This window comes from Callospermophilus lateralis, chromosome 3, assembly GCF_048772815.1.
Source record: "Callospermophilus lateralis isolate mCalLat2 chromosome 3, mCalLat2.hap1, whole genome shotgun sequence".
Taxonomy (NCBI): Eukaryota; Metazoa; Chordata; class Mammalia; order Rodentia; family Sciuridae; genus Callospermophilus; species Callospermophilus lateralis.
The window spans coordinates 36,009,701-36,033,890 of NC_135307.1; the positions used below are offsets into that span (position 1 = coordinate 36,009,701).

The following is a 24,190-nucleotide window of genomic DNA, read 5'->3' on the forward strand; positions in this document are numbered from 1 at the left end:
TGGTAATTCCTGTGAGCTATTCCCAAGGAGCTGACTAGAATAGGACCTTTTCCACATCCTTTCCCTGTGCCTCCCTCCTCGGCCAGCTCTGAACCTTGTTGGGCATCAGCAGAAAATTTGTTTGCAAAGATCAGGTATCCCAGGACAATGTTAATGCCGGTAGTGGCCTCAGAGATGGGTAGGCAGAGGGTAGCTTCCGCTTTGACACCACAATTCTGTATCTCAATGTCTATAATTGGCTCACCCTGTTGGTGCCTTTATTTCTTCCACTGCTAAAATTTCTGTCCCCCTTCCTTAGGATTGACCAAGCAGAGCTAGGACTCATGCTGCCAGGCAGAACACCTCACTTCTCTGGGCTTGGTTGCCTCCTCTAAAGATGTGAGGTGCTTTGATTCCCACAGCTCTGATAGAGGAGGGGCTGTGGCCACCAGCCCTCTTGCTCCAGGATGGGCTTCAGGAAGGACAAAAAGGCACAGCAGTGTCAGGTCTCATGTTTATTGTGGGTGAGCATCAGCCAGGTTTTTGGAGGCAGCATCACTCTTCATCATGCATTTTTTGCTGAGAAAGAAAAAGGGGCTGTGAGGGGCGGCTGGCAAGAGGGAGGAAGGTTTGGGGAAGATTTAGATGTTGGGCAGGTGCTGGGTCACTAGGGCTTTCAGGGGCAAAGAGAGATACCCATAGAAAGGGAAAGGTTAGGGCTGGGGATGCAGCACAGTGGTAGAGTACTTGCCTACCATGTACAAGGCCTTGGGTTCAATCCCCAGAACCACCAAAGAAAGTGGGGGCAGTTAGGCTTCAGTGATCTTGGGGTCCCATATTAGGGGTGCTTATAGTTTAGCGGGTGAGAGAATGGGATTGGGCTCTCTGCAGAGATTCCTGTCTGACTAGTACAGACCAAGGGAGGGACCCACCTTGGCGCCAATGTCACGGCTCTTGGCCCGAAGCTTGTTGACCTGGGACTCAGCGATGTCAGCCCGTTCCTCTGCCTCATCTAGCTCGTGCTGCACCTTGCGGAACTTGGACAGGTTGGTGTTGGCCTGCTCTTCCTATGGGGAGGGGGATGATGTGAGGATGGGGCCTGAGACCAGCTCCCTGTCTCTGAACCACTCACTTCTTATCCAAGTTCCTGCAACAGGGTTTTATGCACCTGACATTACACCTTCCTCAAACTTGTCCAGCATTTAGGATATTTCACAGCCATCCAGTGCCCAGGATAAATGCCATGCTGGCTGGCATGGCCCTCTCCCCACCCCAGAGCCCAGCTTCACTGCACCTATTCTAATCATAACTCAGATGCTTGCTGACCCTGGAACTTCCTGCATAGATATGCTCATCCATACCTCATGCCCACACCAGATGTTTCCTGCTCACCAGATGTTTTCCTCACTGTGCTATGCCTAGTCAGGTCCCCTTTCGGCCTGATTCTAACTCTGTGACCTTTTTCCTGCCTTCAATACCAATGGTCCCTTTCCACTGCTTTCCCTTGGGTTTATGGTGTGTGGACTATGGGCAGCTGTTGGGCAGGTGCTGGGTCACTACATCATGAACTCAGAGTACCTGACACAGCTCAGAGCTCACAGACATATAGAATAAATGTCTGATAAAGATTAGAGCTGACGCTTCATCCAGGCTGGCTATGGCAGATACTCATGGGCTCTCACACATAGTAGGTATGTTGATGAAAGAAGGGAGAAAACCACAAACTCACCGCCTCCTCAGCCTGGCGCTTGTAGGCCTTGACCTTCAGCTGCAGCTTGTCCACCAGGTCCTGCAGCCGCAGCAGGTTCTTTTTGTCCTCCTCTGTCTGGGGTGTGCGGGTGGGAGAAACCAGTTTTCAGAGAACAACAAGTGCAATTACCTTTTTGTCTTCCCTATTCCACTCTTCTCCCCAGGCCTCAACCAACCCTCCTCCCTCCAATAGCCCAGATCAAGGAGGTGGTAGGTAAGGGTCCATCTCTGCTTCTACCTGTAGGTCAAAGGAGCAGGGCAAGCTTCTAAGTCAGGGACTCACAAAGCAATGAGGCTTGTGGTCCAAATGCTGGAAGTCAGGGAAGGGGCTCAGAACCTAATAGAATTCTCTAATGTGGTCATATGGATGCACTTGGCCTGTTCCAGCCTTGATCTGGTGGATAGGGTTCCCACCTGGAACAACTTGGGTGCTATTGCCTAGTGGTTCTTGAGATGACCAGAGAGAAATAATGAGGAAGGAAGAAAGAAGGGGATATTATCATTGTCCAGATTATTCCTATTATTATTATTATTATTTTTTTTTTTTTGTGTGTGTGTGTGTGTGGTGCTGGGGATTGAACCCAGGGCCTTGTGCATGGGAGGCAAGTACTCTACCAACTGAGCTATATCCCCACCCCTGTCCAGATTATTCTAATCTATCACAGCCTAATATTCTAATACATTGCCCTGGCCCAAAATCTGGGCACCAGGATCACTGGTTCCAATGTCATTTGATCATTCCTATTTTCGTATCATGTATGTGCTAGGATGCCCTTTCCATCTTTATCCATAAAAATCTGCAGTTCTTTATCTATAATCTCTTTCCTATGCCTCTGATGTCCACCTTTAAATGGACCAACATCTCCATCTTCTTGGTCTTACTTTCCAGAAGACTGTGAAAATAACAGGTCAAAGGCAAAGGCTCTGAGCTATGCAGGTGGAGGTTTTTCTCTAAGGTCTTTTTTGTGTGTGTGTGTGTGGGTCCCAGAAGTTCTTGGAAGAACTCTGAGTCTTTTCCCATTGCCTGACTCATGTCTCCCTGTCAGGCTGGTAGTAGGTGGAAAGATTTCCGACTATTCTGAAGCTTTCGTGGTAGCACTCATGGCAGCACTTTGGCTACCATGTTTTTATAACTTTGGGTTATAAAACTCCTGGGGCAGGGGAGCTGGGGACATAGTTCGGTGGTAAATCTCTTACATAGAATGCACAAATCCCAGGATTTGATTTTCAGCACTGCAAAAAAGCAATCAAACAAAGAAATCTGGGGGGATTCTGGTTAAAAGAGTTTTCTGGTTAAAATGCAAGTGGATTCTCCATTTTTGCTACAAAAATTCATGGACGCAAGTGGAACTGACTCCAGGGTCAGAAAGAAAAATAAATCTACAGACAGCATCTCAAAGAGCAGGTGATGGATGTGCAGCCTGGCAATCCTGGACAGCAGCTCAGCAGGTGCCCTGTGTGTGCTGGCGAAGCAGCTGCCACATCTACTTCTGATCCACCTGCCCGCACCTGGTAGGTGAGCTCCTTGATGCGCCGCTCACTCTTCCTCATGCCCTTCACTGACTCTGCATTGCGCTTCTGCTCTGCCTCCAGCTCATTCTCCAGCTCCCGCACCCGGGCCTCCAGCTTCTGCAGCTGCTTTTTGCCGCCCTTGAGGGCGATCTGCTCAGCCTCGTCCAGCCGGTGCTGCAGGTCCTTGATGGTCTGCTCCATGTTCTTCTTCATGCGCTCCAGGTGGGCGCTTGTGTCCTGCTCCTTCTTCAGCTCCTCTGCCATCATGGCAGCCTGTGCACAGGAAAGCAGGGGTACGTGGTGTGGTCAAGTCTTCACACCCTCACTGCCTAGCCCAGGGGACACGGGCCTGGAGTGGGTGAGCAGGGTGGGGGACTCACATCTGTGATGGCCTTCTTGGCCTTCTCCTCGGCATTCCTGCACTCTTGCACTGCCTCCTCCACTTCAGACTGGAGCTGGGTCAGGTCTGACTCCATCTTCTTCTTTTGATTGATGAGGCTGGTGTTCTAGATATGAGTAGAGAAAACGATCATATACTTTGTTATTGGATTTCACACCACTATCCAGAGAAAATTGAAAGGGGCCACATTAAAACAACAAGCCCTGCTTTTGGGATAGACATTGATTTGCACCTGTTTTTCCCTTTCCTACAGATCATTTCTAGACTTTATATGTAAAACTACTCATCTCTGAAGAAAGATTTCAAACAGCAAAAGGTCCACAGTTCTACTCCTGAACTCTTCAGTGCATGTTTATGTAGGAGCATGAAAATAGTCCAAGGAAAACAAAACCAAGTTTCATACTAGGACAATATTCTGGAAGTGGTTATAGTTAGAGAAAGAATGGAGTGGGCTAAAAGAGGACAGTAGGTCATCGGATGGTGTCATTCATGCACACACATTAAATTACAAGACAAAACTCCACAGGGCACTTCAATAGATGGGCACAAACACCCACTGCAGAGTATACTTGAAAATAGTGTGAGTGGAATTGCAGAAAATGGTATTCTCTCTGTAGTTCAGGTGGCAAAGAGATTCAGATATACTTCTTTAGACTCCCATCTTTACAGAGCAAACTGGAGGCTGTCTTCTAGGTCAAGGGTATCAAATAACAGGATGCATTCTACTACTCCCAAATTTGTGACTTTGGCAGCCATCACCAATCAATCATGACACCTTTAGCTTTTTCTAGACTTTATATCTAAAACTTCTCAAAATAGTGGTTCTGTCAGCTGCTACTAAGAGATGAGTGTTGGCCCAAGAGGTGAAATAATTTGAAATCCTAGTTGGACATGCTCACTTGGAACATCTGGTTTCTGTAGATGTCTTGGGCTCTGACACTCAGCAGGGTTCCACATGATAGCCTCTGAACCCCTCACCTGGGAGTGCAGCAGCTGCACCCGCTCACTGGTCTCAATCAGCTCCTGCTCAGCCAGCTTCCGTGACCGCTCAGTCTGCTCCACCACGGCCCGTAGCTCCTCCAGCTCAGCCTGGAGCAGGGTGTTGCGCCTCTCCACGATGGCGATGTTCTCCTTCAGGTCATCATTGGCGCGGACTGCGTCATCCAGCTGGATCTGGGTGTCCTGAGGGGAAAGCATGATAAGAACAGGCCTGGACCCTGTACCATCAGGCCTCCCATTCTGGCTCTGATAAACCCCATCCTGCATTCATCAACCTCTTGTCAAATGAGGAAACAGGGGCATGTTCCCTCAATAATTCTCTATCCTGGAGGCTAGACTGGTCCAGGACATTCTAATCATTAAGCCTCCAAATCCGGGAGACAGGCAGCTCCCAGTTTCTTATCTTTGTTAGCCCAAGACACTTTTTATGGCCCACCATTCCTCTGGGCTCCCCATCTTCTGAGAGCCTCAGCTCCTGTTACCTTCAAATGGGCTTGGGCAGTCTTCAGGTGCTTCTGGGCCTCTGAGGCTGTCCTATTGGCCTGGCTGAGAGCCCATTGCAGTAGCTTAGCAGGGACCTGATAAAGGTCTCTGCAATGACCCAGGGCAGGAGGGGGCTGGTGTACCCTTAAAAAGGACCCATGGAAGCTAATCCCCTTTCTGGATGAGGTGACCTCCTGCTTCCAAGAGTCTCTGTGTACCTTCAACAAGCTCTGGAGGCTCTTAACTTGCTTCTGGGCTTCAGCAGCCATGCGGTTGGCATGGCTGAGCTGGATCTCCATCTCATTGAGGTCGCCCTCCATCTTTTTCTTCACCCGCAGGGCCTCATTGCGGCTGCGTGTCTCTGCATCTAGGGAGGTCTGCAGCGAGTCCACTACCCGCAGGTGGTTGCGCTTGGCCTGCTCCATCTCCTCGTCCTTCTCTGCCAGCTTCCGCTCAATCTCTGCCTTGATCTGGTTGAACTCCAGCTGGGCTCGGAGGATCTTGCCCTCCTCATGCTCCAGGGAGGCCTAGAAGGAGGGTGGGGAGAGGGGTCTGAGGAGGACAGTTAGTGCCCAGGGTGGACAGGGAGGGAGGACCAGAGGATGACAGGAATCACCAGGACTGTGGCCTGAAGAAGAGACGGGGAGGTGGGCCCTGCACCCAAGATCCTGTTGGGGAGGAAGTGCTGGACTTCCTGGGCTTCCTGCCTCATGGGTCTTCCTCTGTGAAGGGAGGAGTTTGAACCTGTCGGATGCCAGACCCCTGGCACTAACATGGCAGGGATTCTTGACCCACTTTAAGATCACAGAAAAAAAGAGGGATTTCTATAATGTAAAACTCTCTTTGTTTTCTAGGTCCCTCTCCTTTAGTGAGAAAAAATTACAAGTCCCAAACTCAGGGCTGTTCCCAGTGCTTTAAAAATGCATAGAAACCATAGCTAATGTAAATTAAGTGCTTGAGAAGATCACATCAGTTAATCTTCATAATAGTCGTACACACAATCTTGGAGGTATGTTATATTAATGTCATCTAACAGAAAAGGACACCAACGCACAGAGAGGTTAAGGACCTTGTCCAATGACACAGAGGAAACTTGGTCCTCAAGCCATTTTAAACTCAGGTCCCCACTGTCTGAGTGGTTATTATGAGGCCAGATTCAAACTTTAAAAAACCTTCTGCCTAAAATTAAGACTGACATTTCCCTTTGTGCAGACCTTGGCATTGGAGGTAGTCGTGAGTAGTGGGGCAGTAGATAGCCTTTCACTGATATGTTTTGTCCTGGGGTCAAGGTCACTCCAGGATGCGGGTGAGGTGGAAGACAGCAGGACAGGCTGGGGGGCAGTACTGGGAAGGCCACCTCACCTCGGCCTCCTCCAGAGCTGACTGCAGCTCCAGCTTCTCCACCTCCAGCTGCTTGCGGACCTTCTCCAGCTCATGCACATTCTTTCCTCCTTCTCCCAGCTGCTCAGTCAGGTCCGAGATCTCCTCTGGGGGTTAGAGGGCCAGAAAGCTTGAAACCTGGCTCACCCTGACCCACATGGCCCTTCCTGCCCCTGTAGTTCCTCCCTGCCTTGGGGCCGCTCACCCTGCAGGTTCTTGTTCTCCCTCTTGAAGGTCTCCAGATGCTCCAGCGACTCCTCATAGGCGTTCTTGAGCTTGAAGAGCTCGGTGCTGAGGGAACGCGCCTCCTTCTGCGAAGACTCCAGCTCCGACTGTGACTCCTCATACTTCTGCTTCCACTCGGCCAGGATCTGCAAGGGACGAGGCTCACTGTGCAGCCTCCGCCTCCAGTCCCATGTCCAGGTGCTCCAGGCCCCTTGCCTGGGCTCAGCCTTCCTCCCCTGCCTCCGAGGAGGTGAGCTCTGGCCCTGCACTAGTACCATGCCTGTGGCCCTCCAGACCTGCACACCCATGACCCACCTTGTCAAAGTTCCTCTGCTTCTTGTCCAGGGCCGCAGCGGCAGCGTTAGAGCGCTCCACGTCCACCATCAGGTCCTCGATCTCGTTCTGCAGCCGGTGCTTGGTCTTCTCCAGGGAAGAGCACTTGGCGTTGACGGCCTCCACGGCCTCCTCTGCATCCTGTAGCCTCTGGGCCAGCTTCTTCCTGCCCGGGGAATATGTGTGTGTGTGACTCTACATGGGAACGGTGGGGATCAGTGTTGACTCTCTCGTACTGGTACTGCAGATGAGGAAGACCCACACCCTTCCACAGCTCCCTGGGTCACTGGAACCCCAGCCTAGAGGAGCCAAGACTGCTGGTGCCTAGAACAGTTCATCAGCATAGGCTGCGCAACTTCTTCCCAGTCCCTCATCAGGCTGATTGACGATCGCTCCTCTGACCAACAAGCTTTTTGCTCGTCTTATACATGAGCATTAGGTATAACCCGGGCCAAAAGCTCGCCTGTCACAGGAAGTGGGTCAGGGCCAGCCAGGGCTCACAGATCGCAGAATCCAGGCTTCCTTTCAAGCACTTCTATTGCCCGCCAGGTTTCACCCATCCCCTGTCACTCCCACCCCAAACCACTTACTTATATCCACTCTGCCTGTCTCCACCCCAGGTTCTCTGTTCCTCTCTGAGAATCAGGGTGGAGGCATTCGGCACTCACTTGGCCTCCTCCAGCTCCTCTGTTCTCTGGATGGCATCTGTCTCATACTTGGTCCTCCACTGGGCCACCTCTGAGTTGGCCTTGGACAGGACACGCTGTAGCTCGGCCTTGGCCTCCATCTCCTCTTCATACTGCTCCCGCAGCAGGTCACAGTCATGCCGGGCCGACTGCAGTGCGTGGGCCAGGGCGTTCTTGGCCTGGGGAGAGGTGGACACCAGAGGTAGAGGGAATCCTTGCCCACATTTTCTAGACCCTTCAATTGAGCCTCAGCCTCATCCAGCATGAGCACTGAGGTGGAATCTCAGTCTTTGAGTGGCTTCCCAGTTTGCCCACCGCATGCCTTTACCAACAAGGAAAGAAGCACTGATGGGGTGTCGCTTAGCTAGAAGGTAGGAGAATCTGGACTAGAGTGTTCTTCATTATGGAGGTGTCTCTCCAGCCTCCAGGCCCAATTCTTCCCTGTCTCCTTTCCTTCCTTCCTTTTTTTGAAAACTGGTGAATGAATCATACTAGGTAAGGACACTACCACTGAGCTACATCTTTTATTTTAAGAGGATCTCACTAAGTTGCCTAGGCTGACCTAAAACTTGTGTTCTACCTGCCCCAGCCCCCCAAGTAGCTGGGATTATAGGTGTATACTTTTGAGCCAGGCTCTCCAGACCTAGTTCTGGAGTTGAGGTTTAATGTTCAGGGCCACCATCAAGCCTGTCCCACTTGCCCTAGCTGGGCCTCACCTTGCCTTCCTCCTCTAGCTGCCTCTTGAGGTCTTCCATCTGCTGGGTGTAGGAGAGCTTCCCTCGTGTCAGTTGGGAGATCAGAGCCTCCTTTTCCTCTAGTTGCCGGGCTAACTCTCCTGGAGGCAGAATGCGGGGTTTGTGGGCCGTGAAAGAGGGAAACCAATGCCCTATGCAGGACAGGAGTGGGGATGGTCAGGGGCACCCACCATTCTCGGTCTGCAGCTTGGCTCGCTGTGTAGTGAAGTCATTGAGGGAGCGCTGGGCCTCTTCCAGCTTCACGCGGTACTCATTGGCCTGGTCCTCCAGTGTCCGAGACACTTTCTCCAGGTTTGCCTTCAGGCAGTAATGGACACAGAGAAGGTGAATGCGGGAAGGGCCAGGGTTGGCAGGGAGAAGGGACTGGGTTAACCAGACTTCAGGAAAGAAGAGAGGGCAAAGGTGGGAAGAGCACAGAGGGCAGGAGGGAGACAGAAGCAGTGTGGAAAGGGATCAGTCTGAAAGAGGGGGCATGAATTAAAGAAAGGAGGAGGTGAGGGCCAGGGAGGAGCAGGATAGAAAGGATCTGAAGATCAAGGAAGATGAAGGGAGTGAGAAGGACAAGAGAGAGGGCACGTAGAGAGAACATGGGAGGAAGCCACGGTTTCCGAGAGAAGAGGGAGAGGAGAAGTGGAGCTGGGCTCACCTTGGCCTTGATGATCTGCTCCATGTTGGAGGTGACATCGTCCAGCTCCAGCTTGAACTCGCTCTTCTCCTTCTCCAGCTTCTGCTTCACCCGCTGCAGGTTGTCGATCTGCTCACTCAGCTCGGCCACACTGTCAGCGTGCTTCTTGCGCAGGGCTGCAGCTGTGGCCTCATGCTGCAGCGTGGCCTCTTCCAGGTCCCTCCTCATCTTCTGGAACTCGGCCTCTCGCTTCTTGTTCATCTCGATCTGCACAGATGTGGCCCCTCCAGCCTCCTCCAGCCTCTCACTGATCTCCTCCAGCTCTCGGGACAGGTCTGAGCGCAGCTTCTCCACTTTGGCCCTGGCCGTGCGCTCAGCCTCCAGCTCCTCCTCCAGCTCCTCAATGCGTGCCTGGGCCCAGATGTGAAGGGCTCAGACCAGCTGGTCAGACTCTTCCACTGGGCCCCCACCAAGACTCTAAAATACTCCCAAATACTTTGGTCCCTCTTGAGCAGTGGTTCTTAACACGGGCAATTTTGCACCCTATAGGACAGTTGGCAATGTCTGGAGGCATTTTTAATTGTTATGATATAATGGGAGATGCTACCAGTGTCTAGTGGGTAGAGGCCAGGGATAAGGCTAAGCACCATATAATGCACTGGCCATCAATAAGAATTTAGTTGAAGTGAAACCTTCAAGGCATTTCTCGAGGGCTTCTCAGACTCCATCTGGGCATCTGCAGCTTTCAACTCTCAGAGCTGGTGTTCTGAGGAGTACCATGAGATCCCATGAAATCAGGAATCTCAGAGTCCACACATTTACTACATTGTGCTCCCCTTACCATAAGACAGGACAGAGGATGCTTGTATTTCTACAGATGTTTGGAACAATATTTCAATTGCCTCAGAACAATCAAATACTATTGTAATTTTCCAACTTAATGACGAAGTCTGATCAACCATATTCCTCACTCTTCGGGGCTTACTTATTTATGACCAGGATTGGATTCTAGTTTGCTTGCTCCCTTTAGTTCAGGTGAGAGCTAGCAGAGTGCCCTCCTCTTTATTGTGCCCCTATCTCATTGCTCTGGACTTAGCCCTGGTTGGGACCAAATTGGGAGAATGTCCCATCTGCCATTTTGATCTGCTGTTTGGTTAGTTAGAAGCAAAGAGGAGGATTGTTGGCGTTTCCTTCATCTGGGAAAATAGGTGGCTTTAATGGATAACAGGGTTGGTCCTGGGAGGGAGAGAGAGGACCTATGCTTCTGTTCCTGGGATGGAGAAGTTGGATCTTATGCTCAAGAACGCAAAGAGGGAGGGGAGAAGTCACAGCTCATGTCAAGACCTGGTGAGGATAACAACACTGTTGTTCTGGGTCCAAAAAACCAAAGAAGTTGCCCGCACCAGGATAGAAGATCCCAGGAATGGCCCAATATTCTGGCCAAACCCCAGAAGGAGCACCGAAGATGAGAGGGGAATCCCTGAATAGCTTAAAGGAGTGAAATTGTGTTTACAAGTTACCTGTACTCTGAGCCAAGGACCCCTGTGCTGAGAGGAGACCAGTTATTTCTATAAGCTGCAGCCTACTCAGAAAATGAGAGAACAAGGCCCTGCCCCTGGTAGCTGAGTGTCTGTTTTCACTCTGTCCAGATATGGCCATGGAGACAGTGCCTGTCTTTAGGTTTCCAGGGCTTGTTTGACAAACCCACTGCTAAAAACACATTAAAATTCAAGTTATGTTAAAGGTAAGAGAGACTGGACTGGGTTGTTTTTGTTTTTGTTTTTTGGAGATAGGTCCTGCCGTGTTGCCCAAGGCTGTCTTCAAACTTGTGGGCTCCTAAGCAGTTGGGAGTACAGGTGTGCACTAGCATGCATGGCCTATGGTGAAAGAATACTCTCTTGATAGGGTTGGTAACTTCTGTAACTTTTTATCAAAATGACATTTATGTGGAGCTTTCTAGTTGACACAGTGGTTCCATATACATTATCTCGTCTGGTCCTGAAAGGCAGGGTTTTGTTAGTCCCATTTTACAGATGAGAAGAGAATCTGAGGATCAGAAAGGGTAAGTGACTTGCTCAAGGTGGTAGGAGCTGCCCCACCCATGCAAAGGAAGGATTAGGGGAGAACTGAGTTCCATTACTAACCCCAGAGCAGAAAGTCCATGATGTAAAGCATATCTCAAAGAGAGAAACCCTTTTAGTAGGTACAATTCATCCTTAAAATAGCGTTGCTGAAATAATATATCCTTGCTCACTAGGGGTAGGCTGGTGTTCTAGGGTGCCTTTAAGTCAGGGATAATTGAGTCTCTGGGGCTGCCTGGAGTTCCAGACATCGTCTAAAACCCTAAGCAGTTCCCTCAGCCTCAGGGGTTGAGTTGCCCCTTGGCTGCACTGGGAAGAACATCACCTGGTTTTCCTTCAGTTTCTTCTGCAGCTGAAGGGCCAGAGCCTGCTCATCCTCAATCTTACTGTTCTGCTGGTTAATGTCAAACTCTTTCCTGGAGGAGAATAGGGATGGTGAATAGTGGTCCTCCTTCCTTGGGCCCATTCTCTTTGCTTGCCTCAGCATGGCAAACTGGCCCAGACAGTGAAACTCCCTCCCTCCTGGCCCAGACAGTGAAGGTAGAGGGTTGCGATCACCCTCATTTCCAGTGTGTCCAGGGTGCACATACCCAGAAGAGGTGCAGCACCCTGAGCCCCAACTACCAGGCCTGACACCACCATTAACCCCTCCTGGCTGCCATGCTGCATACTTCTTGAGCTTTTCTTCCAGCTGCAGTTTGTCATTCTCCAGGTCCATGATGCTCTCCTGGGTCAGCTTCAGGTCACCCTCCAGCTTCCGCTTCGCTCGCTCCAGGTCCATGCGCACCTTTTTTTCTTGCTCCAGGGATCCCTCCAGCTGGTGAGGAGAAGAAAATGAACAACATCCAGAAAACCTGAAATCCATATGTGTTCATCTGCTTTTACTTAATGGTGAAGTCCAATGGGATTGGAAGTCAAATCAGCAGAGAAATCTTGAGAGCCCACAGGATTCAGAGACCTAGCCCAATGAAGAAAGCAAAAAAATCTCCAGGGGCCATAGAACTTAGGTCTAGGGATCAGGAACCCCCTTGACCATTGGTGTTGACTGCAAAATCTGGACCTGAGAGAGACAGAACATGATTCTTTCTACTCACGTCATCCACCTGCTGCTCCAGCTTCATCTTAGACTTGGTGAGGGTGTTGACCTTGTCCTCCTCAGCCTGAAGGTCATCCAGGGCCTGCTGGTGGGCCTCTTGCAGAGCTTTCTTCTCTTTGGTCAGTTTGGCAATGATCTCATCCAGCCCAGCCATCTCCTCTGTCAGGTTCTTCACCTGTCAATCCCAAATCCCAGCTTAAGGTCAAAGGTCATTGGTCTGGAGACATCTTTGGGGACCTCCATGTTAAGGACCAGGACCACATGCTGGCCTGGGAATCCTGAGGAGACCTGGGCTGGAGTCAGAGGGAGCTGCCCTCACCTTGTTCTCTGTTGCGTGTTTCTCCTTCTCCACCTTGGCCAGCGTCAGCTCCAAGTCATCAATGTCCTTCTTGAGCTCGGAGCACTCATCTTCTAGCTTACGCTTCTTGGCAGTGAGCTCAGCATTCATCTCCTCCTCATCCTCCAGCCTCTCGGTCATCTCCTTCACCTTGGCCTCCAGCTGGATCTTGTTCTTGATCAGCTGGTCGCAGCGCTCCTCTGCATCATTGAGGTTGTCTTGTTCCTGGGAGAAGAGGACAGGGAAGAAACTGGTGATTAAGAGAGGAGATATGCAGGGTCTAAGGAGAGCTGAGCTCTTAGACTTGGGGTCCCTTGTGATAAAAAGGGTTATGATCCGGGTGAGAGAAAGGGAGAGATGAGCAGGTAATCACATGGACTTACTGCCTGCACTTGGAGCTGCAGGTCATTCTTTTCCTGTAACAGGGACACCATCTTCTCCTCCAGCTCCTTGCGGCGAGCCTCAGACTTCTCCAGTGTCTCTTTGATGCGCCCGAACTCCTCCTTCATGTTGGCCATCTCCTTCTCCGTCTCTGCGCTCTTCAGCAGTGGCTTGATCTTGAAGTAGAGCTTCATCCACGGCCAATTCTTGACTCCCATGAAGGCCCGAATGTTCCACTGGATTACCAGCAGGGCATCCCTGACAAGGAAACATGGAGGTAGGGAGGAACCCCATGAAGGAGCACTTCCCAATCATGGAGCCAACTGCACTTGGCCTTCCTCCCATTTAAGCAAGTTTATAGGCATCAGAGGCAGGAGCCCTTCTTGTAGCCTTACTCCCTATGTGTATTCCCAACCCAACATCACTACACTGAGTATGGAGTTGCTCAATAAAAATCAGTGATTAAGTTTCCCTGGGTACCAAAGTGTCCCTAGTACCAAAACCAAAACAAAAAAAACCAACAGTACACTTTAAGGTTCAACACATTGCATTATATAGTTGTAGTTCACTCTTTTTATTGCTTTGTAATATTCCACTGAATGGTTATAATACTATTTATCTATTTGCCTTTGGATAAAAAAACATGGAAATTCAGGTTGTTTCTAGATTTCTGGCCAATGTTCCTATGAAGATTATTATTATTATTATTTTCATGGTGCACATGTATAGCTTCTCTGTGGAAAAGTACTCAGGATGGGAATTTAAAAGTTTGTGACTGTTCATTTTTAAATGATAATGATGAATTGCTTTCCAAAGAGGTTGTACTAATTTACACATTTGTTAACAGTAGGTTAGCCGTCATAATTTTGCTTGATCTGGTGTTTTAAAATGATATTTCTTTGGAGTATTTTTATTTAAAAAAAAAATCCAAACGAGACCCAGAGTGGTAAGAAGTAACTTTTTCAGGCCAACAAGTAAGTGGTGAAGCCAGGATGTGCAGCCCAATCTTCTGAACCATGCTAGTTGGTACCTCTTGTCTGCCTCTTGCATCTCTGGGGTGCCTTCCCCTTTCCCTCCTGCCTTACCTGCGCTCCACGATCTTCTTGAACTCAATGCGCATGAGCTGGCCCCGGGACTGGGCCTGGATGCGTGTGATGATGCGGCTTAGCCTCTCATCTCGCATCTCTTCCAGCAGCCCCAGAAGCCCGGCTTTGAAGAACACCTGTGGACAGGGGTTAGAACCAAGGAGGCCTCAGCCTCAGATCTGAGACAACTGGGGTGGAGAAAGAGGTGGGAGGACCCTGGATGAGTTCCCAGAGGACCCATCACTCCACATCCTAAACCCAAGACTGCAAATGCAAAACACAAGAGAGAAGTGAAGCCTGGGTTTCAGCTCTTGGGCTAACAAGGAAGCCAGGAATTGGGGATCTGCCTCCTGTGGCTTTACCCATCATAGCCACCTGCCTTGCAACCACCTAGCAGGGCTCTAGACTCACCTTGGTGTGGCCAAACTTGTACTGGTTGTGGTCAATGTCCAGAGAGCTCAGCAGTTTCTCTGCCCCTTTCCTGCTGTCAATGAACTGTCCCTCAGGGATGGCCGCTGGGTTCAGGATGCGATACCTGGGGAAGGGAGTGCTGGGGTCACTTGCATTGTGCATGGATTATGCTCTGCCTACAGAATTCCAGGGCTGTCTGCAGACTACTGCTCCTCTGCTCCCTGCACTCTGGGGCACGCCCGTACCCACCTCTGCCGGAAGTCCCCATAGAGGATGCGGTTGGGGAAGCCCTTCCTGCAGATGCGGATGCCCTCCAGAACACCGTTGCAGCGCAGCTGGTGCATAACCAGGGGGTTGTCCATCACCCCTGTGGCAAGAGAGGAGGAGAAGGGGTCATTCTCAGGGTAAATGGATGTCAGGCATCCTCCCCAGACTTAAGCCTTCCCTGGGGCTCACCTGGAGCCTTTCGTTCATTGGGGATGATGCAGCGCACAAAGTGAGGATGGGTGGACCTCAGGTTGGTCATCAACTTATTCAGATTTTCCTGGGGTGGATGAAGATGGAGAGTTAGGAACCACAAGGGCCTTCTTTTAGGTCCCTAAGCCCTGGTCCCAGGCACCCTGTCACCATAACTTATGGGAGCCATGGGACAAGGGGTTGACAACTAATTCATGATGTGAGTTCAGGCTTGTCTAGAATTTACATGCTAAAAATTACCACATGACTTTGGCCTCTTTCCTCCTCAACCTCAGAGCAGCAGGATAGGGCAATGCAGCCCAAGGCCAAGGGCTTCCCCACCACAGGTCCTCAGGAATCCCTGGGCCCTTCTTACCCGGTGGAGAGCAGACACGGTCTGGAAGGATGAGCCCTTCTTCTTGCTTCCTTTGCCTTTACCACTATCCCCTAATAACGGGAAAAGGAACAACGAACAAGAGCTTAACAATGGAGGAACCCTGGGGCAGGGACAGGGCTCTGGCACTCAATAGCTATGTGACTTTGGTAAGGCTATTCTTCAGGTTTCCATGAGGATGGAGTAACTACCTCTAAAAGCTGGAAAGAGGATTGGATAAGACCAAGCCCATAAGGCAGCTCATCGGTAGACATTGAAATCCCATCAGGGGCCTAACCCTCCTCTTCTAACACTCCCCTCCATTCTCATGTCTTCCCACTTTCTAGTTTTTTTCTTATCCTTTTAATTTCAATCCACACCCTTTTTCTTTCTCTCTGAATTACAGGTCCATTTGTTCTACCATGTGTTCAGTGATCCTCTTCCTGTAGACTAAGAATTCTTGCTTGCATGGCTCTATGCTGGGCCTGGGACAATGTTGTATGTACTGCTCTTACTGACCTTGAGGAAGCAGACATGTGCACTAGTATGCAAAACACCAAGTGGACAAAGGCAGCTACTAAGGGGAGGTAGAGATGGACTCTGGTGGGACCTCCTGACTAACAGCCTCCCCTTGCCTACTTCTGGACCCTGCACCTCTAAAAGTCCCCTGGCTCAATGCAGGGGCTGCTTCCTTACCACTATCAACAGAAGCATAGGAAGAGAAGAGTGTGGCCATGAGCTTGAGGGAGGACTTCTGGTACAAGCCCACCACTGTCTCATTGAGTGGGTCCTTATTCTTCTCCAGCCAGCCCAAGATGTTGTAGTCCACGGTGCCAGCATAGTGGATCAGGGAGAAGTGGGCTTCCTGCTTCCCCTTGATATTGCGTGGCTTCTGGAAGTTGTTGGACTTGCCCAGGTGGTTGTCATAAAGCTTGGCCTTGAAGGTCATGTCAGTAGCCTTGGGGAACATGCACTCCTCTTCCAGGATGGACATGATGCCCATGGGCTGAGGTCAGGGTGGGAAGGTGGAGAGAGAATCACTTAGCATATTCCCAGGCTTCCAGAGTCCCACATCCTGAGCGAGAAGACTCCACAGCCCAGTGTTGCTGGTGGGCCAAAGGGAACCTGTGCTTATACCTCTTGTCCCAGGATAAGAAGCCAATATTCCTGGAAATGACCTAAATCCAATTACACTCAGATCTAGCCTCTATGACCTTTTCTGCCTCAGGGGACCCAGCAAAGAGCTATGTACGCCTCATCATCCCTCAAGGCCTCAATACTTCACAACACTGACCATTTTTTCCTGATGTCTCTGCACCAGGAACACTAGGCCAGGAACAGAAGAGTCAGAGGAATCAGACTGCAGGGGCAGGTCAGACCTCTGTTTACTGGACACAGGTAGCAATGCTTCAAGGGTTGGCTAGAGGGATCTGTACAACACTCCATCCTTCAGGGAATGTAGTTCTTGGCTTTTCTTGGTATAGGGATGCTTTTGAAAATTTGGTTAAGCCAAAGAATATCTCTCTAGAAAAACATACGTATGCACACACACACACGTATGTGTATATATATATATATATATATATATATATATATATATATATATATATATATATATATACACACACACACACACATGCTTTTTTCCCATAGTTTTAGGATAATGACTCAAAGACTGTGGGAAGCTCACATTTTGTGAAGGCAGAGACTGGCTAGGTGCAGGTGGGAAACTCAGGCTCTCTCTGTGACCATAACACCCTCAATGCTTCAGATCTCCTCTTGTCTCAGAAGCTAAGCAGGGTCAGACCTAGTTACTACTTGGATAGGAGATACTCAGGCTCTGGCCTGTGTTAGCAAAGAACAAAGGTACACTGAGGGCAGTCAGCACTGGCATGAGGTGGCTCCCACCTTCTCCCCTGTCTCTCCTGAGGAGCATTCACAGAGAAGAGGGGCTGCAGACTAGCTTATTTCTCAGTGAACAGAAAGGGGATGGGAAGCCAAATGTCTCTAGATTTAGTCTAGGATTTTTCCATGAAAGATGCTTCTTATGGGGTTGAGAGAGGCCAGGAGACTCTCCTTCTCTGCACTTCACTTTTACTACAGAAATGCCACCACCATACAGAGAGAACAGGATTGGAAATCCTGGGGAAAGACCAAAGGGGACCATCCTGTGTTTGCCCATGACTTCACAGTGGGTAAAAGCTGGGTCTGGAGAAGGAACCAGGATTCTGGGGAACTCTAGTTTCTTGAATGCAGAAGGGAGCAGGGCTGTCACTTTTTCTGATATGGCAGAAGAGGGAGTTACAGAAGATGGGGCCAGGCACCTTCTCGATGAGGTCAATGCAGGCCTGCAGGTCCATGCCAAAGTCGATGAACTCCCACTCGATGCCCTCCTTCTTGTACTCCTCCTGCTCCAGCACGAACATGTGGTGGTTGAAGAACTGCTGCAGCTTCTCGTTGGTGAAGTTGATGCAGAGCTGCTCAAAGCTGTTGAACTGCAGGCGGGGAGGGGCAGGAGCAGGTCAGGCAGGCAGGTGTCTGGGTGGCCATGAGGGTCAGCCCAGGGCTGTGCCATGCACCATGCCCAAGCCCAGCAGGGGTGGGGCTGGTCCCCTCCCAGGTCAAGGCAGGGGAGGGAGGGCTTGCCCTGAGGACAGGGACAATGACTGCTCTGTCAGTGCCACTGCCTTTCTGTGCTTGACCCATAGCTGGCCCTCCACAAGTGACTGTGAGTGTGCAAGTGGCTCCCTGGCTCACATCAAAGATCTCGAAGCCAGCGATGTCCAGGACTCCTATGAAGTACTGGCGTGGCTGCTTGGTCTCCAGGGTGGCGTTGATGCGTGTCACCATCCAGTTGAACATTTTCTCATACACTGACTTGGCCAGTGCTCCAATGGAGTAGTACACCTGCTGCACGCTCTGCCCCTTGGTGACATACTCATTGCCCACTTTCACCCGAGGGTGGCACAGCCCCTTGAGCAGGTCAGCTGAGTTTAGCCCCATAAGGTAGGAGGACTTGTCAGCATCTGGTTGAGAAAGAAAGAGTAAGCACTTACAAAGATCCTCCCTCCCTTCCTCAATTCACTTCTAGTTAGTGCAGCTGTGGGCATGGGAGGATTCCCTGTCTGCCCAACTCCCCTGTGTCTCTGTCCTTACCACCTGTCACCCCATTCCTCTGGCCCCCAAGCCTCAGGTCCTCAGGAACCAGCCTGTATAGGGACCGTGAGTGGTCAGAGGCCTAGCTGGGCTCTAAATGAGAAGAAAGCCTGGCCTCAGAAAAGGCCAGGCTCTCCAACCATCTACTTCTCCTGATTTCCTTTCACATTCTCTTGTGGGGTCCAAACAAGCCTGTTTTCAACCTAATTCCTTAAGAATTGTTGAAAGGACCTTTGGACACAGCATGGGAGACCCAGCTCCCATGACTGTCTCTGGCATGATAAGTCAACAGGCCCCTTTGGCCTAGTCAACGCCTCTGGCCGCCTGCCTACCTTCTGTGCCGTCAGGCTCCGCCTGCTCCTCCCGCTGCTTCTGCTTGAACTTCATGTTTCCGTAGTGCATGATGGCACCCGTCAGTTTGTAGACTCCGGCTTTCTCCTCTGGAGTGAAGCCCAGCACATCAAAGGCACTCTAGGACAGAACCAGAGGTTCAGAGGGAGGTTGGAGCAGTGGCCAGGAGCTCTCAGGAGCCCTCACAACACCACCCCGGCCTCCTCACTCACATCAGTGGCCATGAGCTCCTCAGAGTCGTCGATGGAGGCCACGGACACTTCTCCCTGAGATACGAAGGCGTAGTCGTAGGGGTTGTTGGTGACCAGCAGCATGTCTGTGCCAGGCAAGGGAGGGCAGGGCAGGGACAAGGAGATAGGGACGGGGCAGGGAAGGGAAGGGGGAGGAGAATGGAGGGAGAATGGAGGAGGAGAGGAAAGGGAGCAGGAAGAGAAAAGGAGGATCAGCAAGGACCAAGGAGAGAATCCAAAGGACATGAAGACCTCCATGGGGCGTGGGGAACACACCTGAGGTCTCAGCAAGAAGGAAGAGGGAGGATGGTAGGGAATGGCGTGTGGAAGAAAGGAAGGCGAGTGAAGAGAAGGAGAGAATCAACCAGAAATGAGGAGAAGAAAGGTGCCAGGGGAGGCGTGGAAAGAAGCCATTGAGAAGGAGTAAGGAGTGCAGTGGTGTAGCGGGGAGGCAGGAGATTCAGGGTCCCAGACGGGGGAGGAGGAGAGTGAGTAGAGGGAAGAGAAGCAGGCAGGTGGGCAGAGTGAGCGGAAGGAGGACCCGCACTGCACACAGGTGGGCTTTGGGGTAGGCAGTGGGGCAAGGGTGCAGGTGGGGCTCACCCAGCAGCTCTGGCTTCTTGTTGGACAGGATCTGGTAGAAGATGTGGTAGTTCCTCTCAGACTTTAGCTGAAAGATCACCCGGGACTTCTCCAGCAGGTCTGAGGTGGGGAAGGTGGAGAAAGGTGAGGTGGGAGAGGAAGGAAAGAGAGGAGAGCCAACAGAAGGGTGGAGATGGGGAAAAGGCTCCTGCAGAGCAATAGCTAGACCCACGGGAAAAGACTGAGTTAAAGAAAAAAAAAAAAAAAAAAAAACCTAAACCCATAAAGCAGATGTCAACCTAGAGAGAAGGTGGAGGGAATAAGGAGGTCAGGGTGCGGCCGGGAGGGCAGGCAAAGGAGAAGGACTCAGAGGACAGGCAGGCTCTCTGCTGTTACTCACAGGTCTCTATGTCCGCAGAAGCCAATTTTCCAGTGGCTCCAAAGTGGATTCTGATGAATTTCCCCTGTGGGCAGATGGAACAGCGTAAGGGGACTGGCCAGAAGGGACAGAGTGAAATCATGCACCTCAACTCAACCCAGAAACCCTGGTGGTTCTGGAATGTAAATGACATATTCGGTATCTCTTTTCCATTTTCAGTAAAATGGAAAACAGTGCCAATGCCCAGTGGGGAATGCGAGTGGAATCAGCAGCCCAGGGACTGACACAGGGAGAACCTCTTCCATTTATGCCTCTTACATTCCTCACATAATCCCATCAGTACTATGCAAGGTAGACGTCATGGCCCCCTCTTCACAGTGAAGGAACTGGGCTCAGGGAGGTGTGGGAACTTGCTGAGCACAGAGAGTCAGGCCTTTGGCTCCAAAGCCTGTGCTATTTTCTTATGTCCATTGTGGAAGATCTTTGGAAATACTCGTAATAGAAATCTAAAATATGACCCAAATCATTTCTATTACTTGGCTAGAGAACAGCTATGGTGACTCTGGGCCACTTTCCTTGGGTTCCCAGAACAGGATTGGGAGGATTTGTGTGTGTGCACATGCTTGTTGATATCCCAAAGCTAGACACAGTACAATCAACTGAATGTGCCCACTGTTGGCAAAACAGCACCCCCTTCTCTTGTCAATGCTGAATGAGGCCACTTGGCAGTGGTCAGGGACAACTCACGAAGCGGGAGGAGTTGTCGTTCCGGACGGTCTTGGCGTTGCCAAAGGCCTCCAGAGCAGGGTTGGCCTGGATGATCTGGTCCTCCAGAGTGCCCTGTGAAGGGAGCAGAACCATGGGCATTCATCCTCTGTCCACCTCCAGGTGGTGGTGGGAGGGCAGCAAGGCTGCTCTGGCTCTGGGGGGTGAGGTGGGGCTAGATGAACTGCTGGTGTGTCTGCAGCTCCAAAGGGAGTCAGACCTCAGATTTCAGAGTGTGACTTCTGCTAACAAGGTCTTCTGCACAGTGTAGACCCTCAGGAGCCCTGCTTTGCCCCCAACGCCCCGCCCTCATCTGAACCTGTGAGCCAGCCACACAACACCTTGTTTGCATTGGGATTGTCCTTCTTGCCACGGTCACCTATGGCTGCAATACTGGCAAAGTACTGGATGACACGCTTTGTGTTCACAGTCTTCCCTGCTCCGGATTCTCCACTGGGGATAACAGGGACCAATCAGAACCCAGGATTCTTGCTGTTGTTCATACAGAGCTCAGCATTTGCTTTTCCCTTCCCAGTCTAAGCAACCAGAGTCCAGCACAGTATAGGATTTTCCCTTGAGAAAGAGTCCAATACTCTACACTCCCTGCAATCACAGTCTGGATATACCACCCCCTCCCCCGTAGGTGGATGGCACTTGCTCACGTGATGAGGATGGACTGGTTCTCCCGATCTGGAAGAGAAAAGAGGAGAGGCAATGCTGTGAGGGCTGAGGGCTCAGCTGGGGGTTGGGTGGACAGGCACAGGGCGGGTGCAGGGCTCACCTGTCAGCATGTACTGATAGGCGTTGTCAGAGATGGAGAAGATGTGAGGTGGGGCCTCGCTCCTCTTCTTGCCCCGGTAGGCGGCCACCACCTCGGCATTGTACACTGGCAGCCACTTGTAGGGGTTGACAGTGACACAGAAGAGGCCGGAGTAGGTCTGGAGTAGGAGACAGGGCTGGGCATGAGGTTAGGGAAAACAGGAAGACTGGGATGGACAGTGGTGACAGGCAGGAGCTTGTCTAGTTGTTCCAGCCAGTTTCTCTTTTTCTGCAGCTGACCAGGGATAGCGGGTAGGAAGAGACTGGGTCCCTTGGGAAAGTCCCTATCCCCTTTGTTTCGGAGGGTTCTGCTGGCCTACTAGGGCCTCCATCCAGGACGAGGAGCCCCTGCAGTGTGCAGCAGCCACTCACGTAGATCATCCAGGCTGCATAGCGCTCCTTGAGGTTGTACAGCACCGCCGGCTCATGCAGGAAGGTCAGCATGGCCATGTCCTCAATCTTGTCAAACTTGGGTGGGTTCTGCTGCATCACCTGGTCCTCCTTCACGGTCACCGTCTAGAGAGGAAATGGGTGGTAGGACAACCAAATTCCCAGCCTGTGCTTGCCAAGTAAGGCTCTGCTCCCCTAGCCCTTCCATCATCAGGGTTCTATCTTCTAGCTACTTTAGGACACAGTCCCCTGATAATTTTCCTGCTCACAGACTCTCTACCCTAGAGACTGTCCTAGGACCCTTTTATTTTGCCAGTTCTCCAGGCCCCATCCAATGATCATCACCCCCGTTCCTATGTTTTAAATATCTAGAGGCAAACCTGGGTACTGGCAGCTCCAAGATACGTGCCTACCTTATTGTTACCAGGAGTTGTCTCTTGGGGTCTGTGTTTCAGGGCAGTGTTTGCAAGGGTTTTCCCTAGTGGAAGAACAACTTACAGACCCTGCACACCACATGTACCACTGTTGGTGTGGTTTGATTGGCATTAGTTAATTTGCCATGGCCTGACATATTAGATCCTGTCAGTAGGTATTGCAGCATTTTTTTATAGTGGTGGCTGTGGCTCTCAACAATTAAATGATTTGCCTTCACAGTGACCAGGTAGTGGCAGAGTCAGGACAAGAATCAAAGCAAGGGCCCCATGGGTTTTGGCCCGTTATTACACACTTCAGTGGATGCAACATTCAGTCAGCAATTCTGGGAGGCACACAGCTCTGAGCCCTGCCGGTGAGCTGCGGTGATTCTCGTGGCTAGAGTGAGCAAGCCAGGAGCAGGGGTTTCCGAGTGACAGTCACTGGCCCCAGTACTGAGATTTCAGCTCAAAAGTTTCTGCTCTATGTTCATTTGGATCTAAGAGTTGGCTCTTGGTTTGTTTGAGGAGAATTTGAGAAAAGGAACCAGTAGAGGAAACTGAGGCACAGAGAGGAGGGGTGCAAGTGCCAGAAGGGGGAGCTTCTTTGTTTCTTTTTTTTTTTTCTTTCTTTCTTTCTTTTTCAGTACTAGGTATTAAACCCAGGGGCACTAAATCGCTAAGCCACATCCCCAGTCCTTTAAATATTATTATTTAGAGACAGGGTCTCGCTGAGTTGCTTATACCTCACTAAGTTACTGAGGTTGGCTTTGAACTCTCAATCCTCTTGTCTTAGCCTCCCAAGTGCTGGGATTATAGGCATGTGCCACCATGTTCTGTGGGACGGGGGAAGGGGGCTTCATTTAATGGTGTGTCTGTGCCTTATTTATCTACAAGACCTCTCTGAGGGGGAAACAGTGAACCCCCTGCACCCTTTCCAGCATCCTCTTTGGCAAGCGGTATGCATCCCTGGGGTGACATCCTGATGCATCTGCTCAGGGTCCTCTGAGAAGGCTCAGATGCTGGGCTGTTGAGGGAAATGACCTTGCATCCCAGCTCTCTCCTCAGGCCTTCAATTCCCACTATAGGTAGCTCCAGTCCTGCACTTCCCACCCCCCCCAGGAACTTCCCCCCTGCCCCGACACTGTGCCCACGCACCTTGCCATTCTCGGTTTCAGCAGTGACCTTGCCCCCTTCCCGGGACACAATCTTGGCCTTGACAAACTCTTCCTTGTCATCTGGCACAAAGCACTCCGTGCGGATGTCAAAGGGCCTGGTCTGGGACTCCAGACGCTCCTTCTCTGACTTGCGGAGGTACTGGGCTGCTGCCCCAAAGTCAGCCATCTGGGCGTCGGTCATCTTGTCGCTCTTCTGGTGGAAGACAGGAGGGACCTGTTATTTCTGCAATGGGCCCAGACTTTGGTGGGTGGCCTTGTCCTTTTCACCCCTACCTCCTGCCCCACCTCTTTCCTATTGCTTTCCACCACAGCAATAGGCCCTTGCCTAGGCACATGCTGAACGCCCCTCCCGGCCCCCCCTCCCGGCCCCCCCTCCCGGCCCCCATCCTGTCATGGGAGTTCTGTTTTCCTTGCCCTCCGAGGTCACCTGAAGGTGGATTTCAAAAAGGGTTTTCTGTAGGTTCGGGTTGACTGGAGTTTGCCAAGGGAAGGTGCTAAGCTGCTTAGGGGAGAGACAGAGGACCCTGGTCCAGCGACCTGGCAGGAGAAACCTGATCTGCTGTTTACAGAGGAAGTTAGGGGGC

At 51.1% G+C, this 24,190-nt stretch overlaps 1 protein-coding gene across 2 annotated transcripts; it reads right to left on the bottom strand.

The window, feature by feature from the left end:
* Nucleotides 1–501: 501 nt before the first annotated feature.
* Myh6 (myosin heavy chain 6) lies at nt 502–23,787 on the bottom strand. 2 transcript variants are annotated; one of them, XM_076850021.1, is made up of 38 exons: nt 23,587–23,787; nt 22,001–22,144; nt 21,591–21,747; nt 21,472–21,499; nt 21,151–21,262; nt 20,792–20,884; nt 20,066–20,129; nt 19,687–19,785; nt 19,066–19,169; nt 18,835–18,973; nt 18,104–18,372; nt 17,671–17,841; nt 16,043–16,352; nt 15,350–15,420; nt 14,974–15,061; nt 14,767–14,884; nt 14,518–14,641; nt 14,107–14,243; nt 13,024–13,279; nt 12,623–12,865; nt 12,302–12,478; nt 11,879–12,024; nt 11,533–11,623; nt 9,148–9,537; nt 8,672–8,798; nt 8,463–8,581; nt 7,729–7,925; nt 7,043–7,226; nt 6,708–6,873; nt 6,485–6,609; nt 5,401–5,649; nt 5,122–5,181; nt 4,619–4,822; nt 3,621–3,746; nt 3,238–3,513; nt 1,709–1,804; nt 912–1,046; nt 502–558 (listed from the first exon to the last, which is right to left on the bottom strand). In XM_076850021.1, exons 1-38 carry the CDS (start codon nt 23,785–23,787, stop codon nt 535–537), a joined length of 5,820 nt encoding a protein of 1,939 aa, XP_076706136.1. In that variant the 3' UTR covers nt 502–534. The 2 variants fall into 2 exon arrangements, with proteins under 2 accessions (XP_076706136.1, XP_076706134.1); XM_076850019.1 differs by lacking the exon at nt 5,122–5,181 and having other exon boundaries at nt 5,341–5,649.
* Nucleotides 23,788–24,190: the final 403 nt, after the last annotated feature.

What these genes read in the sequence shown, in the direction of transcription:
- Myh6 (XM_076850021.1), bottom strand. Translation starts at nt 23,787, where the DNA reads ATGACCGACGCCCAGATGGCTGACTTTGGGGCAGCAGCCCAGTACCTC. An exon ending in AACACGCAACAGAGAACAAG is followed by an intron (nt 12,479 to 12,622) that starts GTGAGGGCAGCT and finishes TGGGATTGACAG; the next exon opens with GTGAAGAACCTGACAGAGGA. An exon ending in GCCGTGACATTGGCGCCAAG is followed by an intron (nt 559 to 911) that starts GTGGGTCCCTCC and finishes TTTCTTTCTCAG; the next exon opens with CAAAAAATGCATGATGAAGA.